We start from the raw sequence: 20,961 nt of genomic DNA on the forward strand, positions 1-20,961 counted from the left end.
TCATAAGATTTATCTTCGGAAAGTCCAAACCACATTGCAGCAAAACAATTAAAACCAAAGATCACAGTGCGGTTAATTAGCTTTGCAATGGCCTCTTATTGTTGTGATTTGGTCGTCGCGAGAATTACACTAGCTGCCTATGAAAACCCTTAAATGAAGTACTTAAAAGGGGAAGTTTTAGCATTCTGTCCCACAATTACTATAAATTACCACAACAATTAAAGTCTACTTTGTTATGGTTATCATGAAAGGTTAACACGGCGTATATACAGCACAAAAAGGGTGTGTTGTTTTGGGAATCATTGCCCAGTTTTGAGAATCATTGCCCACTATTTAATGGCCTTGTGACAAATGAGTGGAGGTTCGGGAGGAAGGAGGGGAGCTTCTGGCTGAAATGTATCAAGAAGAAGGCAATTGAGCTTTCAGTACTTCAGATTGAAGTTAAAATGTCTTCGGCAAACACGGAAATTAAGTTGCCTTGATTCAGTATTTAGGATAACCTGGGTAACTAATGATATACAGAGACCATTTACTGTGTATGTTAAATTTAAAACAAAAATAATGAGATCCACACTCACTAAAATGTGTAGCATGTTATTTCTCTAAGAGGCTGATTACTATATATCATTTTCATTATTATTTAAAATCATTGTGGGACCTCAATGTACTACCAAAGAATCCATTCGGTCAATACCAAATTATTTTTTTCAAAACTGGAACACTACAATGCATGGCGTCTAACAGATAATTATTATTATTTTTATAATTGTTGGTTATTCTTTGCCACCCCCTTTGGTTATAATTAATACAATGAAGATGCATAAAGCCCATTTGTGAGAGAATTGAATATTTCCTTTTGAAATTCAAATATAATTTTATCCCCCAAAAACTAAAATTAAGTCATTTCCATCCATTTTGCTTTGTTATCATTTTAACTTTCCAATTGAACAATCTTCAACGGATTGTGCTTTGTGCAAGGCTCATACAATTTGATTTCTAATTGACCTGGAAAGTGTGAGCCCATTTAATGGGACGCCTGATTTTTTTTCCTCTAATGGGAAATGGCTCAAATACATCTCTTGAGTTCCGAGCCAATCACGCACACAAATCCCCCTCTTCCCTCCCTGTCAGTTGTATTTCTCAAAATCCCTTCGGTGCTCAACCTCAAGTGAGGAAGTAAGATGCAAAGAAAAAAAGGCCTGACGGTTTATTGCTAGATCCAAAGCATCAAACGTTGGTGGCATCATTAGTGATATCCTGTTTACTACAGCCACGGGGGGTTGCACAACAAAACACAACCAAACTGGACTCCCACTGGACGAGATCATCAACAAATCAGCGGGACATTAATAGCATACCAAGCACATTCCTTCTAACAAGGATACATTGTTTATAACAGTGGAGATGGAACCTTTGTATTATTGTGATGTGGATGTCCAGTGTTTGATGACGTGTTAGAAGCCAGAGATGTTGACCAATCAATAATGTTGGCAACTAATTTGTTTTGTCTTTTTATCACTTGCCACTTTGATGTGGCACAGTCACGGTGCAGAGAGAAGTTTTATCTTTTAATGAAATTCCTTTTAATGGAGATTAGAGCATTGGTATTTAAAGGGGCAGCAGCCATTACACACCAAGTTCATGTTTAACATTCTATTGACGGTGAATAATTGAATAAACAATTACCCTCTTAATTGCAATCAACCTCCTGATTGGAGAGCTACTGATCAAAGTTGATAAGTCCGGACATAATTTTTTACACTGGATATTGCCTAACATCCTCTCTATATGCTAATAGCAAAGTATTATTTACTAAACTGCAGGTGGTGGAAATGTCTTTATTTTAACAAAAACAACGTTTTTTTTAAACACTCTGCAATTGCAGATGAAAGAGTCCTGTTATGTCGCATAGAGGACACATAAATGGGAACTTACACAGCATTGTGGAAGAATTCCAAGTGCAACCTAATTGAAAACATTCATATTATAGGAGAAGGGCCGTCTGCATTTATATGGCCTATTTAATAAAAAAAAAAACGGCACAACTATGACTGGCGCGCAATCAGACTATATACTATAGTAGAGAGAGAGAGAAATTAAGGAATATATATTATATATGATAATGCAAAAAATAAGTTCAAAGAACTACTTTTGCTATACCAATGAAACATGCCGTGTATATTTTGATTACCTCAAACTTGCATTGACCTGGACTATCGTATCTGTCACTTGCATTGACCATTTGCATTTCGCCCACGCACAATCCAATTGTGATACTTATAACACATGGTGTGAAGCAACCTAATGGAACCACAGAACAATTTGTATAATAGGGTAAAATTCATGGAAATATGGAAATGCGTGTAATAAATAGCTTTGTTTACAGATGGGCAAAAAACAAGCAAGTATGCACAGCTTTAGGACAAACGATTAACAGCAATGCTTGTGACAAGACAAACAAATGGTTTTGGATTCCAGCAAAAACTTCAAGAGCCAAAAGCAAGCTGTTTTTCTCTTTGTTGGCAAGATTAATGATCATCACAAGGCCCTTCAAGGACATTGCTAAGAGAATTCTGTTTAGCATGTCCATATGCACATATAGAAAATCGCATTAGCCATTATAAGATAACGCATTTTGCCCCTGCTTTGCATGCAGAGCAATGGTTCTGCGGAATGTCCTCTAGAGCCGCAATGTGGTTAATACAAATTAAATTAACATCATAATATGTTTGTTTGTTGTGAGGGTGAGGCCGGGGTAGCGTGCTGTTTGAACCATATTTAAACTTAATTCTTCTTTAAAGTTCATGCGCCAAACTGAGCGCATCTGCCACGTCTGATATGTCTAAGAAGCGGAAGATGTGAAATGATGCCAATGCAAAACAACAAAGATTTTACCGACTGTTGGCCACACTTTTTGGCTTCATTTGGAGATTGCAAATCGGGTTTGAATGAGGACAATGACGTGTACCCAGATTTGCGGATAATAGTTTTGGCAGAAAGATGATGGCTCAATTGGCACGTGGCATTTACAGTGATCCCACCATTCTTTTGTGAATGTTCTTTCTTTGAGACTCATATGACATGTCTTGACATAGGGGATAAAAATGACACACAAAGAACCATTTGTACAACCCCGTAAAGCTCCAGAATGAATATATTGTGCATGATTTATGATGAATGATAATGATGAAAATTAAAAGTAACAAAACACTGATCTTGCTCGATCTTAGATATTAGTATTCAAATCTAATTGCACTCTATTCCATATCAAAACAAGGCACGGGTGAATTGAGATAGAGCATTCCAATGCAAAACTCTCATCTATCTTTTATTTGCATTTGAAAGTGACCTTCCTACAACAGTCTCAACAGAAAGGACTTTTACAAGGCCATAACTACTGTTCAAATATTTATTACAAAAACTAGTCACTATTGCTGATGTAGTATTTAGAACGTTCTGGCTTAATAGGACCTTCAGGCAACAGTGATGGTGGCACGAGAGAAATCTCAATATTAGTTGGCAGCCCTTCTCAATTATTGACAGAAAAAATGTTCAATGGCCATCTGCATGGAAATCAAGTCATGGGCAGAGAGGCTGGATAAAGAAATCATGAGTAAAGAAACACTAAAAGTCTCTAGGCAACACACCCTACTCATAAATATAAATCGGTGAATTTTTACCATTAATGTGCTCACTAGTCCTCCAACAGTCTCTTGCTTTGCCATTAAACTGCCATCCCATTTAGCCTGATCTGCCAGTGTCACGCACAGTGATGCAAAAGAACACTTTCTCCGCACAATTCTAAACTCTCGCCACCACATGACTTGTCATCACATTTGAGAGCCGGTGACAGTCATAAGCGATGAACTGTCAGGATCGATTTTGGCATGATTTCATGGCTTTTAGACTCTGCTGCTCTCACATGATCAAACAAACTGAATCAGAATGTCTCTAGGGTGAACAGTAAAAACTAAATCTTTGAGTCGTGAAAGAGTTTTTTCCCTTGTCTAAGTTGATTTAAACAGTGGAGAACAATAGCACAAATTATTTTTCATTCATTGACTCCTCATGCCTTTTTTTTTGGGAGAAAATCTTTACTCTATGCCATATTGAAAGACTTGTAGAACCTTGTGCAACAGTTCCAATGACAAAATCTTTGGCATTGATGGCAATAGACATCCAGTCCATTTTAACTGGCGGGCAATGGCAGTCAATGAGTTTATGTTGTTTACACGTTATTGAAAACATTACCTAACATTAAATAGAGACATAATGGAGCCAAAATTTGATCCAAGAGCTGTGAATTTCCATTCATTCCCAAGGGAACACATTTAAGTAGTCACACATTGCAAGCCCTTCTAGTGAAATTTATTTTTAATCAGTGGATATCAGCACCATTTATATACGCCAACACATATAACTTAAAAGCACTTTGGTGGCAAAAGCATTAATGACCTATGGAGCTGCAACAGCGAGCAGCAATCAAGGTGACGTCTGTGTAATTTGTCCCACAGGCAGCAGTGAAGTAAAGGCGTAATGATGCGTTTATGAGAAGTCATTTCTGAACCTTCAGCATACAAAGTAAATTAGGCACCAGGGCATTAATACTTTGCCTTTTGCCCCAACCACCATGATTCCAACATTGGCATTAACAAATAGCAAGAGAAATTTAATTGAAGGTGGACGTAACCTTTTCTTACGTGAGGCCAATCAGCAGTAATGTCGCGGCGGGGGCGCAACGCTTACTTAACCGACTCGGGCTGCATCACATCTAATATACATACATGTGAATTTTGGATTAGGAAAGCAAAGCGGTAAAGTGAGAGAGGCAACCTAATTAAAACTGGACCATGATTTCTTGTGTCGAAAGGTCAGCAATCAGTCTTACTGTACGCCGGGCAGCACCAAATTAACCTTGTCGCGTTAAATCAGTTTAAATATACTTGTGGGGCACAGTTGCAATAACCAAAGCATTGATTAAAATAGTTTTTTTTTATAAAAACGACTGATCATGCTTTCTATTTTTAGAGGACTTCAGAGTTTGTTTATTATTATTATTTTATTTTTATTTATTTATTTTATTAGAGATTCGTAAAAAGCCCTGCCAAAAGAAACACTCTGTCAGCATCACGGTTGCATTTACATGGTACAGCAAAGCACAGGCTGGAGCGCATTAGTGAGCTGAGCCGTGAGCTCGGGTTAAAGAATGTCAAGGCCAAGTGGGAAGAAATGCTCAAGTCAACTCCAAGCAATACTTTGTAGCGCCAACTTTGCATTGGAATTTTTAAAAAATAAAATAAAACCTATAGGTCACCAACAATGAAATCTAAATAAGTTATAATGAATACATTATTTAAGGAAAACATGCTCAAAAAACAAGCATATTGTTTTCTTGTTCGTACATTTAGATTATTGTGTCGTGAGAGTTGTTGAAAAATCAATTGAATTACTCTTAATATTAATCGAAAAAGAGTCAGATGACAAAAACAATACACCACATAATTTTGTTTATGTGTTATTCATGTATTATTAAATACTTTCATGTGATAGCAGCATATAGTTATTAATGGTCCACTTGCAACTGAGGGTTGTTTTAAGTGTTCCGCTGGCGTAAACTCAACCACATGTGAAATGTGTCATTTAAAATGAATATGGAACAAACACGGCAGTTGAAATGACTAGATATAAAGGTATTATATTGGTCACTTGCAATTGCAGTTTAAATCCAGCCATAGTGACAAGGATACAATTATATGATTAGAGCAGCATCAATCCGTTACTATTTTTATCTCAATAATAAAAAAAATAAAAAAAGATAATTTCCTGCATGGTTATAATTACACATGATGTGTCCAACTGTGAAGCTGGAGCTCTGTGGTGAGTAAATTATCATAAATACAGCTTTGTCTCACATATTTCCCACAAAGTATTAAGAACATTTAATTTAATTTCTGGTTTTGAAGAGGTATTGTTTTCCTGGAACACTTTCAACTGTCCTCCCCCTAAAGTGTCTTACTCAGCCAGCTACGGCCTTGGTGTTGCCAGTGAATATGTGTTGGAAACACATTATCCTCGTCTTCAATATTTTACTCCACAAAAGATTGACTATGAATGATCTATGGAAATATTTAAAAAATACATTACAATACAGATTATTTGCAAAACAAAATCCATTATTTGCTGAATTTTTAGATGGATATGGCCGGTATACTATGAGCAAACCAAGCAATTTGTTAAAGATGAGTGCCTACGCATGTTAAGAAAGCTATTTATCAAAAATTTCTTCTGCCTTGTTTTTAGTTCAAAATAAGGCAGTCTTACTTAGTTGAAGTGAAAAGTGTAAATGAGATTTAAGTTTAATTGTCATTCGACCGAATAAAGAAAATTGAATACAGCCCTTTTTCTGACTGAAAATGACCCACTGGCACAATTAAAAAAATGGAACAGAAACAAAAACTTTCTTGAATGAATCAGTCACGAGAGACACAACACATAACAATTAAGGAACTTCCCGTCTTCACTTCTTATATTGAAAACCACTGAAATATTAGGAAATGTGAAAATATACCCTACAGAAAATAACCAGTGAGTTCACTTAATTTCACGGATTTAAATTCCCTTGAGAACAGAATGACTAATATGTCTGCACCATTAAATCTCATCAATCTAAGAACAGATGTTGCACATGCCATGTATGCCATAATACATAAGTACCATATTGTGAATTGTTAGTAGAGGTCTGCATGAAATAGATACGTGACTGGACGTTTGGTCGCCGGACGTTTGGCAGCCGGTCTTCTGTTCGCCGATCAAATGTACTTGGATATTAAACAGCACTTAGATATTAAACTCTTTTAGATATTAAACTCTTTTAGATATTAAACCCTCTTTCATGAATATAATTTTGAGAGCTGGTTTCAACAGTAAACTCTACCAAAAGACCGGCAACCAAACGTCCAAGCACCAATAATTAGCACCATGGTAGATAAACCTTATAAATGAATATGGGCATTAGAGCTACCCTCCAGTAAAGCCTTTTGTCTTATTGCTACTTGGCTATAAAAAGGTTATTGCTATCCAGCCTTGTACAGTTATTGGTCTTAATAAACCCAAGATATACATTATGTCCACTGAAATATGAAAGCAAACCCCAAATATGAAATCCTTTCAATCATAATAAAATATCGGCGTTCCATAAAATACTTGTGTGTGTGTGTGTGGCTGATTCACGTAAAATGGCCTTAGCCTTGCTGACACAGCAGCTGGGAGCAAAACTCTTCTTAACTTGGAGGTGTGTTGCATTCTAATGTTTGTGTGTCTAGGCAGGTTGTACAATATGGAAGAAATTTTGATCGAATTAAACTAGCAAACACATTTCAAAAGATTTTTTAAATTTACTTTCTAATTGCCTGGGTTTTTCTGAGTGTCCTTATGTTATAGTACATTTTCTTATCTACCTGCAACTAAGACTAACTTTTCTGACACAAGCGACTACACATTCTCTTCTAAAATCCGGGGAAAGTCTGTAGATTCCATCTTAACCTAAACAGATACATCTTGAAACTGTGCCAGACACAGCAGAGCAGTCCTTTAACTAAATAAATCCTCATCTCTGTTTCACAGGGGAGAGAGTATACATTTCTGTGACCACTCTTGGTTTAACATCAACACCATGCTAAATTTCCTGCCTACTTAAAAATACAGAAGAACAAGACATTTTACAGGTACGTACTTATTACTAATACCACCATGATTGTTTATGAGGAAACCACAACGGGAAGCCATGTAACCACAATGTGAATGGTTAACCACGCAGCCGAGGAGAGATTTGGGGAAACCTGACACCCAAACTGCAATTTTCTGACTGAGGAAACAGCAACTGTACCCCAGAAGCTACAGCTTTCCTAAACCTTTTAGTATTTATCGGACCATTCCCATAACACTGATCCTATTTTGGCACAGGAAATCTGCGTTAACCATATTAAGATGGAATATGCCAATACAGAACAGATGTCTACAAGTATTGTTGTGTTGCCCACACAAATGTCCATTTTGAAATGAGGTATTAAATTACATTACCCTCATTTAGATGGGACTGCTTTGCCTCATATCATTGAAGTAAATGCAATCATATGTGATATGTAGGTTGTTGTAATTGAAGTAAATAGTTTAATTTTAACAACTGTAGGGTATTATTGACTTTTAATTGCAACAAATTATATTATCGCAACATTCTATTGAATTGTTTCACAGATTGAATAAATCATATCAATTAACTGGAGTTAATTTTAAAATATAATTGTGTGAATAGTCAGAATCGATGAAACATGTGTAGTAAAATGTATCAAAATGTTATCAGAACTGAATCATATTGTTATTGGTGTCAACTGTACTATTACAAGTGGGCAGCAAATCGTGGGAATAATAATATAATTAGAGAAATATTCAAATTTGAATGGACCATACGTTGCTTTAAGCACGTGAATGTGTTGTATCACTGGCAGTGGATTATTACACGTCTCAGTGCCTCAGCGATAAATGAGATGCACACAAACATTAAAAAAACGTCCAGACTATCCTAGAGTCCTCAGTGACAGTCGCAGTTGTTGTCACATACGGACAAGTGGACACCTGGTTCAACTTCCCCTGCCACTTCATCCTTCACACCCTTTCTTCCCAGCAGGTTTTTTTCCGGACACTTCCTCCAGAGAGCTCAAGGTGACACGTGGCTGACTTGCCATGTCCCCCCCACCCGACTTGATGAGCCACCATTTGGCCGCCTCGTCACCCCCATGCCACCCGCTCCATCATTCCGTGTCCCTCCTCCCCTCCGCTGCAACAGCAAGGCCTTTGTTGTTTTTTGTGCTACACTAACTATGAGGGGCAGGTTGACTCACTTCCAACTCACTGACACAATCATTCACTGCTTGTATTGGGAATTGTGTGTGCATGCGCCACAGGGCCAATGCCTGTTAGACAGACTGGCTTATTTTTTTCTGTCTCAATTTTGCAGGGTCAGCAGAGAATGCAGCCAAGCCATTGCAGTGATCGAGCGAATCAATGGAAGCCAATTAAACACTATCAAAAAAAAGGTTAGAGGAATGAAGCCCTGCACTATAAAAGAGAGGAATAAAAAAACAACAACAAAATATATAGTACGATCCAAGAAAAAATGCCACTAAAGAGGCAACAAGAAAAAAAATCGTTCTTCGCAATCCCTATTCAACCAATGAAGCAAATGATCTGAAACAAGTTCTGAATGGGATGTTACAAGTCAGACATGAGTCAAGAAAAGTAGTACTGCAAATAAAGCAGGATTTACACTACATGTATAAATGCCTTATTTTGATTTTTATTTCTAAAATGATCTGTTATTTTCATGTAACCGGCATACTTTTGACAGCCATTTTTGTTAGCTGGTGATAAAATGTGGCATTATTCTCATTTTGAACAATGAATAGCCCTCTATAAAAGATATTTAAGAGTGAATGTATACGGTATACAATTTCAACAAATGAAAATGAAATTCCATGCTGCGCCCTAACCATTACCGCTGCACATATCCCATTACTAAAAAGAAAAGTATACGGATTGTCACTTGAACCATGCAGGGTAAATTTAGCCTCAGTGAGTGTACAAAACTGCTCAAGATCGACTTTTTGAGATGACAATCATGTGGAAGGATAGTGAAGAGTGTGTGCGTGCATTTGTGTATGTGGTGAAGGGTGGGAATAAAATGCAATATGTCTCATGATCACCTCCTGAGTGAGCCAAATTAGCAACCTGCCCTGAACATCTGCTCTGCTTGCGTAAAAAGCCTTTTTAAAAGTCATATACTACACATACTGTGTGGTCCAGTGGTCAACAACAACCAAATGACTAATAGTATAATGAGAAAATAGAAGAATAGATTGATGATATGATTTAAAAAAAAGTAGGTCATTAAATAATTAAATGAAGATGAATTATCACTCATGAAATATATCGCCACTTTATAATCAAGGTATTTTCAAGTATTCCTATTTTGTATTAGTATTAACTAGTACTTTATTATTTAAAGTAAAATCCACTGTGGTATGTATTGATATATATATATATATATATATATATATATATATATATATATATATATATATATATATATATATATATATATATATATATATATATATATATATATATATATATATATATATATATATATATATATATATATATATATATATATATATATATATATATATATATATATATATATATATATATATATATATATATATATATATATAATAAAAAGAAGAAGATTTAAAAAAAAAACCTCACAACTGAGTGTTGTTGGGGTAATTTTTCACAAGCACACATGCTTGGAAGATTTGGTGTTTTCCTAGTCATATTAAGCCCCAGGAAATACAAATCAAAAGAGTAAAAATACTCATAGAAATTTAAAATGGGTCTTTGTACTCTCTGATACTCGAAATAACTTAACATATTCTTGCTTTTAATTTACTATAGGCATACCAATTTTAATCCTGTTAATGAGAACACTGCACATCTTCACAGTTGTTCAAACCTGGAGCGCAAACAAGCTTAGGATAGAACTCATTATTCACACATTGTTAACAAGCGCCAGTGCTGCTTGCATAAAAATTGCTATTACAACTGTTAATTATCCCTACCATTAAGATTATTAATAAAAATGCCAGTTTTTTTATGATAAAAATGGCATCTGTGTATTGGCCCAACTGCCTTTCCATTAACACAAAAGCCACGCTGAGTGCATGAATCTGAGGGGAGGATGAGAATAGATCACCTAATTCACCAACAAATTTATCAAGGACCCATTGTCTAGACAAGTGCAAATGAAGTTAGAAAAGGCCAGGCACACAGTCAGAGTTGACCAACACGTTGTCCTTTTTTTGCAAATCAATAGTGAAATTCACCACACAGCTTCAAATATCACAGCTCTGCAGAGACAAAATCTAATAGCTATTTACATGTGCTGTCTTTTCAACTTGATAGGGTGAATGAGAACATTGCTCATTATCCAGGAATATTGTTGAATGGACTATTCAATAGTTGACTTTTTTTGCTAGCATTTGAGAGGCAATAGTGGTAATAAGATAGACCTATCAACCCATAAAAAAATTTAATTTTAACAAGATGAATTAACTCATTCGAGGCCAATGATGGAAATACACACTCAAGCAATCAACTTGCACTGGGTTTGTTTCTACTAAAATTGTAAAAACACAAAAACAAAATCAACCTATTGTGGGCAGATCACAATGAAAAATAAATGACAAATGAAAGTGAAGCCTACCACTTTGATGTGCCATTTCTAATCAACATACATTTTTAATTCAAAGACATCCCAATAATTATTTGCTCTCGCATTGAGCTCTTTCGCAGTTCAACGCGATTTTCCCCTAATAAGGCAATCAATCGTTATTTGATCTGCAGGAGGCGTAACGGAATGCAGCAGCCAGACGTGTGCTCTGACATTCCTCCTTGCAAAGGCTACAAAATCAAACTGTTAAATTGGTGTAGACAAGAAGTAGAAGAACACACTGAATGTTGCCAGCAACGCCGCTTGATCTTACAACGCAACCCTAATTTTTGGTCAGAGGAGTGGTACTAAACTGCTTTAAAGTAGGCTTCATCTTTTCATTGAAAAACAGCATTTTTCATGTCCTGCACTCAAACTTTGCTTGGATGAATTACTCACATTTCTCCGTACATCGTGAATGCTATTTGGCTCCATTGTTCCAACAACAGATGAGATTGAATGGGCCGATTTGGCACAAGAGCAGAATAATCAGGTATGCCTTTAGTCCTCTGAGACACCGTATTGAATGCAAAACAATGACTCTTCAATTGATAACGGCTCTGAAGAACAGGCCGTGGCTTCCCTCGCACTAATTTGTTCCAAAGCAACCTTTTGACGTGTGTGGGTTTGGCAATGACAAGGTAATTAGGCAAATGTTGAGTGGGGTCAAAATATCTGTGTTTATACAAAATGAAAAGCAGAGACATATTAGAGCCACAAAGGAAATAAAAAATGACACGAAGAAATTGTAACTGTAAATTTACGACACTAAGGTAGTATATTTTATAGGTAAAAATGTGTATATTGTTGATATTGAATATATATGAATATATTGTTCATATTTGGCATTTATTGACAACTGTATACCTTCCAATCCATATTTACTGGGAATACTGGTCTTGGTGATTTACACATTTATCGCTGTCAATGGGTGCCAATGACTTATTATTCCCAAAAGGTTGGGATTTCAAATAGAAAAAAAAGGTTAAATATTTTTGAAACTCTAGTCATGGGTAATCTAAGGGATAGGCCCTGGCCCCTCTGTGACCAATGTGAGGATAAGCGGTATGGAAAATGAATGAAATTCATATGAAAACAGTCAAACATGATATTTTGACAGGTAAATTTTAAATTCTAAGTATGTCTCTCAAGCAATATGAAAATATGAATTGTTTATAGCTCCCCCTGTCCAAAAGGTTCCCGACCCCTGTTCTAGAGTCATCAGTAACCATGAATGAATGATTTAACTACTGATGATGTTTTAAGTAACATTTTAACATTTAGTGGTGCCAAAAATGACCACCATATGTTACTAAAAGTCAAAGGAAAAAGTATAACACACAAGGAATAATTATCCTTTGGTGCTGGCTAAAATGAAGTACACTAAATGTGTATTGTGACAGTTGAGGGTCAGGATTTGTACGACACTTGATAAATTTCCCACAGAAAGTCCTTGTTTCTCAAATTTCAAAACATCTGACATTGGCAGCTCTGCTTTGTCTTCCCATGAATGACGCAATGCTTTGAGTCCACCAAAATAATTTCTCATGAAATCAGCATAACAAAAAGGGATGTGTGCATATACTGTTAGAGAAGTTCATCTATATTTGGCTTTTGCTTTGCCTCGCACCAAGTGTGACCTGCTTCAACACAATGTCAGCATGAAGAAGTGAACGTGAAAGCGTTGCTGACCTTGTTGTGTTTTCTTCCACTGTCATCAACTGCGCTACAGCGCCACAAGCTACAGTACAAAGTGGGGTGCCTCAAGGGCTCAGCCACCAGCCCCCTCGGGGACCCTTGGACATTCTCACTTATGAGAGTCAAGCGCAGTGTCAGCAAGGCAGTGGACATGAATCACACGGCCACCTCCATTGACGCTATCTTGTCTAGGCGGGGGCGCGAGAATATATAACCCATAAACTGCACAACAACCTTGGCGTCTCCTTTGACTGTGCATTTTACACCAAATTGTTTTGATGAAACCCGGAACGTGCCTATGCGCCAATTGAACCGTGCTTACGCCAAATTAGATCGCCGGACGGCTGTTCGTCCTCGAAGGCATGGATGAAAGATAGCCTCTTTCAGCATTAATCAAAGAGATGAAGCGGTTTGATCCACTCTCAATTAGATTAGATTAAATAGATTGAAGAATTTGTTTAAAATGTGATACCAATTCTCAACAGGTCATCCGATTTGATCTCTTCCTCGCCTCTAGCTGCAGTGAATATGAATGCCTTTGACAAGAAACACTACCTTGTCATACTTACTAATTGTTTTAACTATAGAAACTATCCCACTTCAGTATGGTGATTGATTTGAAATTGACAGTTTCTTTATGTTTAAATAGAGATAGCAAGGTTCCTTTGTAATGTAATCAATCCAAGCAAGTGTTTTTTGTTGTGTTGATATCTAGTAGAGAGTTTTCTTTTGCTTCTCGCACTAGCTTCATTTGCATTAAATAGTGCCTCTAATTATTTCAAAACATGTACTACCAGGCGTGATAATCAATGACATGAGTGCAAGGAAGCACAAATCACTTGTTACCAGCAGTGAGCAATGTTCTTCCTGTATATGAAGACTGAAAGTGGGATGCAATAACACTTGCTGTTTGCTTACAATTACAATTTAGCCTCTGGGGCGGATAGTTTGATTTGTGAGGAGGAGGAGGAGCAGCAGGTGATCAGCATTGCACCCTATTCTTTCTCCCCTGAAAGGACAATGAAGATTCTGAATAAAAGTTTTGGAAAATTCAGCCGCTGTTGTTTCTCAGAGATGATTTAAAAATCAGAAAATTTTAAAGAAGTGAGACATATTTCTGTCAAAAACTATACACTCCACATCTCAGGAGTTAATTAGGTATCAGCAGCAAAGCTAAGGTATTTCAACTTTTATTAATAGAGCATTGGCACATAATGTAAGGAGAATTATTCATTGCATATTTTAGTAGTGCATGAATAAAGGCCGTTTACAGGAATGAATAGAATGGGACAGTAATGAGCACAAAAGCCAATTCATATTTTCATCAACTTCAGCATTTAACACCACTATCAAAAATGTTAATTTGTGAAGCCATTAATTGAAGAACTGTTTTACGTAGGGTACACATTTAAAAATATATATAGATATATATCGATGGTGCAATATGATATGATGTCATCCTTTTAATTTTACTATCACTGAATATACTTGGCCATACGCAAATAAGTAATAATATTTGTTGAACACTTGTCCCTAGGCGGAGTCTTGATACTCCATTCAATGATTAGTTAATCTTATTTTTAAAGTATATACTATATATATCATTTTCACACAGCTTTTCCTCATGAGGGTTGCCATCATGCTGAATATATAAGCAGTTAGTAGGGTAGACCCTGAATTGGTTGCAACCCACCAAAACGGATGCTTGAGAGGCTTGGCCCCTAAAACGGAACTTCAGCATAAACAGGAACACTACTGAAAAGGATATCACAGAATGGGTTCAGTAGTACTTTCAGAAACCATTCAGAAAACAGAAACCATCCACAGCGCCAAATGCGGTTGCCAGATGCAATTCTATACTGCAAAAATGTGTCTTTTCTACAACGGGCTCTAGGAGCAGTATTTGAAATTCTTCATGGAAAACCGGGATGCCATGCCATCCAGACCGAAGAGGACAAAAAGAAGCCATGCTCTTAATGGGCCTCAGTTCAAAAGCCAGCATCTGTGATGGTAGCGGGTGGCATGAGTGTGTGTGGCATGGGCAACTTGTACGTCTTCAAGGGCAATGCCGAATGGGTATCAGCATTTAAAACTGCGGTGTTGCAATATACAGAAGTGTCTAAGTTTGTTTCCCATAGGGATTAACTATATAAGACTATTTATAATGGGAGATAACATATTCAAGACATGTGATACTCTTTTGCATGACAAATATAATAACCAGTTAAGTGTTTTTAGTTAACATCTTAATTCAATGATTGTGCACTCAGGTCAAACTAAGAATGGAAACCAGTAAAAAGGTAGTAAAAGCAAGTATCAATGTAACTACGAATAAGTAGAACTTTGACTTAGCTATTCGGACAACCTATGATAATTCTCCGATGCTATGATTCTGGAACATTATATTTTTTGTCTAAAATTAACTGACATAAAATCACATTAATCGGTAATGTTCCTTTGATTTAACAAAGTAAAAATCCTTGCATATCCAAATACAGCAACGTGTTAGAGGAAAGATGAAAAGAACACCAAATATTCTCCATTGTTGTCTATCGTATACTGTTCCACATTCCTCTTTTTTGTTGAAGTCGTTGGCTGGTAACACAATGACGCACTACTATGATGTCACTGTATTTGTATAGCTGATCTATTTGGCAAGCTGCTTGCCCACACAACCCAGTTATTCAAAATCTCTAGCTAACTATCAAAAAGACACAACGTTACAAATATGTCCTAATAGCTTACAAATATGCACAGAACCAAGATTTGAAAATTGAACTTCAGTAAAAAGATAGTAAGAAATATTGTTGGATGCAAATGACTACAGTAAACTCCTACCCTGTGGATTATAGGTAATCATTTTAATGAATAGATTATTCATTTAATGATATTTTTAAAGTATGTTATCCCATAAAACATAGAAACATTATATTAATGTGTTGTAAGCTAAAAATGGTGTTTGTTTGGCTTGTCTATTTTTATTTGTCTTTAATTGAAAACATTTAATTAGTTTTGAACAAATAATGACGAATGACTGAAACTGTGCTTTTCAAAAGTGCTGTTGTGTTTCCAAACAAATAAAAAGTCTGTTGTTTTAAATGTCCCCTGGAGAGATTTTTTTTCAATCTAGATTTGTGTAATAAACCAATTGTGTTCATCCTTTTTTTGTATTTAAGTGAAAACATTTTTTTCTACTTTTTAAATAGTTTTCAAAGAACAGTGCCCCCCCTCTCTAAAACCCCACCCCCTACTCTAAATCCCTCAAACACCCAGCCAACCAATTGGATAAGAGCAGAATGAGGCCGTTGCAATCTCATTGGACAATCCAGAGGGGCTTTGACGTCACCTCTGTCTTTCTCTTTGAAAACATCTTGATCTCTTTGAGATCTTTGATCATTAAAGACTTAAAATTTTTAAAAAAATACATTTTTTTCCCAGTTTTCCCCCCAAACCGGACCGATGTTTACCTTTTTTTGCTTGGTGTGTTGTGTGACAGACTTCTTTCCAACCAGTTAAGCGACGTGTGACCAGTAGGGAGAGACAGTGAGAGAAGTGTGTTCTCCGGGATTGGACCAAGGCTCGCCTTTTGTGTTGCGGGAGTGGAAGGAAGGGAGAGGAGGAGAGTTGCAGCAGCTTCAGTACCAGCCAGTGCTTCTCCCGGATACGCTCCACGGCGGAGGCTGCTGCAACGGCCGAAGACGCGTCAGCCATTCGTCTAAAGAAACAAACCAAAAAAAGAGAGATCGGGTTATCCCCTTATTTTGGCCCAGCGATTGGGATTTAGGTTGTCATTTTCCAAGAGGATTTTACGCGAGAAAAAAAATGCACCCACGACGGGAGGGCAGCGACGGGCTGCTCCTGCTGGCGCTCCTGGCAGTACTGCAGGTAATTTCTAAGCACCAAGTGGGACACTTTAGTCCTATTTTGTGCACCTTACTGTTAAAATCGGGATGCAGTTACTTAGTTTCACGCGAACTAAGCTCTTTTGCTTTCTTTTTGTCTCTGATCTGAACAATCAACGCTGAAAAACGGACACAATAAACGGATTTTCAGTGGCGCGTGCCTTTGCTGCTAGCATTACATTTGGAGCTCTCGTTTATTTGAACTACGACAAAACATCAAACATGTAAAATACAACGACATTCATCAAACACTGAATGTTTAGCGTTGAATACGCGTGTGGAAGTTGAACGCGGTTTTAACCAAGATCGAAAGCTCCCAAGTTTATTATAAAGGCTCGGATGGGAAGTTGATTGCATCATTAATACAGTGTTAATAACGTATTTTCTTATGTAATAAGTAGTTTAGATCTTAAAATGCATGTGATCCAAATTGTATCTTAATGCCAAAATAAACAAATAAACAATCAAACATAAAAAAGACATTGAACCGTGGTCTATGTTGCCTTGCCCCACTACACGCAACAGGGTTGAGGCTTATGGGGGGGGGGGGGGGGGGGGGGGGGGGTCTTAAAGGCAAAATGAGTGCGCACACAGCAGGGGTACGATATTAAGCACAAAGGAATAATATTGCAATATTTTAAGATGGAATACTGGTCAAATGCTATTTTTCCACTTTTTTGGTGTGTGTTTATTACATAGTAAAGAAACCTTGAGCTTGTGCGCCATACATTGGATTGAGAAAATGCATTCGACATAGTCTGCAGTGAAATTCTAAATGTTTAAGAGGCTCATAAAATGCAATAAACATGCCCCCTGATAAGAAAACCTATGCTTTTCCTATAGTATCCCAGCTAGTCTACCCCCTCCCTCCAATCTAAATTCCTCTGATTAAGCAGTGGCACTAATAGTCAGTGTTTTTTTTCTTCTTTTCCACACAGGGGTCCCCTATTTTCTTTTGTATTCTTCACAGAGTTCATGCTATGAAAAACGGGGTCACATTTAGCAGATGAGATGAATCAAAGCTGAGGTTATGTTTAGGGAGTGGTAGATTATGTTTGAAAATTGCTTCAGTACTCCTCAAAATTCGGGAAGATAAATCCTTGATATCTTCTGTTTAATCGGGATGAGTCATTTCAAGTGTGGGGGTGTACTTAAATTCCAGTATAATCCACAATTGGTCAGCGTTAAATCTGGATTTTCTTTGGCTTTATTTTCTTTTTAGTTTTTTTCTGATTGACTAATATAAGGTAACAATAGGGGATTGTCGACTGGGTATGTTCCATAGCCGTGTTCCTGTTCTTGAAAAGTATACAGCTAGTGTTGATCAGAAAAGCCGACACTGAGGCTTGGCAGTAACACCAGCCTGTGCCTAGGCCCCTCCGCTGGGACAAATGGAGCTTGTTCTTGCCCAGCCATGCTTTTTGGCTAATGCTTAACCCTTTTGGCCTCATTATCCTAATTGCAGTGCCTGCTATAAAAACAACAGATGCTTTTGTACAACTGAGGGAAGTGGCAGAGGGTGGGGGATCCAAAACGTGAGCAAGAGGTTTCAGGGATGACGTAGAGGGGAATTTTTGGGGATTGATTTATGACTAATTGTAGCACCGCTTCACCTTCTCCTTCCACCACAGATTGCAGCAGAATGCGGGGTCATTCCACCATGCAGGCCTGGTTTCTCTGAAGATATATACAAGGTCAGCTTGCCAGATATCATAGAGATGGGACAGCCCCTTTTCACTGGTAAGTGTTGAACTCCCCCATTCAATGTGTATGTATCACTATGCACCCATGTTGTGTTCTATGGTATTCCCGTGTAGAACATACCCCCCAAATGTTAAAATTACCCACCGAGTAGCTACTTTGGATGTTGTTTGCCTCATAAACCAGCACACATATGGTTCACATTTATCCTACACCATTTGCTTACATGTTCCTATAGATTTCATTGTCAGCAGAAGCCTATGTGCAGGGTGCCGCTTGTTCGTAAAAAGGGAACGTATACATTGTGGCTAACACCCTCTGCAATTTGCATCTTTAACGGAGAGATCATGTTGGGCAGATAATGAAAATCCATTTTACGCATTTTGATTCCTTTGCAACTTTAATGATGCAATTAATGTTTCGACATTATGTGCACAGCACTAGAACCTCAGTGCAAATAAGTCATTTTTGTTCAGAGAATAAAGTTGGATTATCACGAAAAAAAGCTAAAACCGTGTTTTAACATTTTAAGAATACATGCCTTATTGTGCGACAATGAAGATTTACTAAAATAACATACACTTAAATTATTATTTTCCTTTAGGGGCCTTAAAAACAGTTACTTTATATTTCTATTATTACAATAATGTCACTACACTTGTAGAAATACTCTTTCATTATCCTAATGTATAAAATGTAAGTGGGTGCTTGTGTGTGTTGCAATATGGGGGCGCAGATTGTGTGGGCAATTGTTTCTTGGAAACTGCCAATACTTGTATTTTCAACAAGAAAATACTGTTCTATGATTTCCTCTGATGTTTTTAAGATAAGATGCAAATGTTGCTAACATTATACCCCGATGTTCTCGAGAGATGATGGTAGCAGTTGTCATTTCCCTTCACAGTGAGCAATAAACCCTCTTGAATCTAAAATTGCAGGACAAATACTGCACGTCGTGTTTTTATGCGCATATAAGCCGTACCCTTGATTCAGTAATAATTTTTATATGCGAGTAAATATGATTTTACAGGAAATTACAGGAGTATATATATACATATATAAACTGTTTTTAAAGTTACAGTTCAAGTTACAATTTAGTAACAAATACTAAAACACTCAATGTCAGTCATTATGAGCAACTTGGTCTTATTAAAGCTTTTTTTGCTGCGTGAAAAAAAATGTCATGACTCATTGTGGCTTTTATCCCTAATATAAAATAGACAACTTTTCCTCATCTAATTGTGTGGGTTTTACTTTCTAAAAAGTGCATTTTTGTATTTTGTTCTTTCTTGTTCAGCCCCAACACTTCCTAATTATAGCATAAGAATAAGGCTGGTGTTTATAATATATCAGTTTCTGTAGAATTTCACATTAAGTTGTTTAAAAAATATTTCCATCATTATCTTCAGTTATCGATTGAACTGCAAAAAAAGACATGAACAGCACGACTTTTACTGGCTTAACGAGGATGCAACTACTGTGAAGCCACACATTGGTCTTACAGACAGTCATAAAAGTGGAATATAACACCAGTGTGCCATTAGGAAGGTTACAGCCTTGAGGTCATTTAGGCCAAAAAAAAATTCTCGCCTGTGTTGGATTTCACAGTATGTGCCTAAAAGTTGCATGCCACTGCTGGTGTGATTCAGCTGGTGGAGGAAGGGAGATAGAAATGACAAGACATGAGGAAAAGTTCTGAGATGGGTGGCTGCTGCTTTCACTCAGCTTTACCCAAAGAACATGTTTCTGTTTGATCCTGCAAGTGATGGATTTGCCTCTGCCGGCTTGTGGATGAGCCGTGACCGTGGGTAATCAAGTTCTCTTTATTTTGTACCCCCCTCGCCATCCGCACACACACTACCTCTTTTATAGTTGCTTTGCCGTCCCATCCCCCAAAGCGGCTTGTTGTACTAGAGATTTCCTTGACAGAGAGGGGCACTCCTGTGTCATTGTAATGCGGCCTAGCATCTCAGCAGCGTGGGATGATGTTAATGAAAGTGCATTCTCCAGTGGAAGGCTCCTGCCATGTCTTGGGAGAGACAAAAAGCCCCCACGGTTAAGAGTTTTGCCAAGTTTTTCAATTTTGGCTTCCCCATGCTGTTTTGGATATTGTTTTTTGAGCAACGCAAAGCAAGTTACTCTCACATCACTAAGTTGGCCAATTTTCCATTGAGATGTCTTCATTGATAAATAGAAAGTGTTAAGAGTCATTTGTGCTAGGCATACCTCTTCAGTCAGGACAAATAAGAGCACATGGGCTTTGCTGTTTTTTGCTACTTTTCTTTGGCTATTGAAACTAGTTTGAAATGGGATTGTCTGTGTTAAATTTCAGTA

The 20,961-nt window shown here is 37.2% G+C and overlaps 1 protein-coding gene and 1 long non-coding RNA gene across 2 annotated transcripts in view; one reads left to right on the top strand and one right to left on the bottom strand.

Annotated features, from left to right (window-relative positions):
- LOC144202046 (uncharacterized) overlaps positions 1 to 16,882 on the bottom strand; it is a 42,405-nt gene extending 25,523 nt beyond the window's left edge. Inside the window, exon 1 of the long non-coding RNA XR_013327454.1 lies at positions 16,492 to 16,882. This is a non-coding gene — a long non-coding RNA (uncharacterized LOC144202046). The remainder of the gene's footprint in view (positions 1 to 16,491) is intronic.
- cdh2 (cadherin 2, type 1, N-cadherin (neuronal)) overlaps positions 16,475 to 20,961 on the top strand; it is a 45,971-nt gene continuing 41,484 nt past the window's right edge. Inside the window, exons 1-2 of the mRNA XM_077724970.1 lie at positions 16,475 to 16,909; positions 18,558 to 18,666. Coding sequence (XP_077581096.1) covers positions 16,847 to 16,909; positions 18,558 to 18,666 — 172 coding nt within the window. The 5' untranslated portion in view covers positions 16,475 to 16,846. The remainder of the gene's footprint in view (positions 16,910 to 18,557; positions 18,667 to 20,961) is intronic.

The sequence above is a fragment of the Stigmatopora nigra genome, chromosome 9 (genome assembly GCF_051989575.1).
Source record: "Stigmatopora nigra isolate UIUO_SnigA chromosome 9, RoL_Snig_1.1, whole genome shotgun sequence".
Classification (NCBI taxonomy): domain Eukaryota; kingdom Metazoa; phylum Chordata; class Actinopteri; order Syngnathiformes; family Syngnathidae; genus Stigmatopora; species Stigmatopora nigra.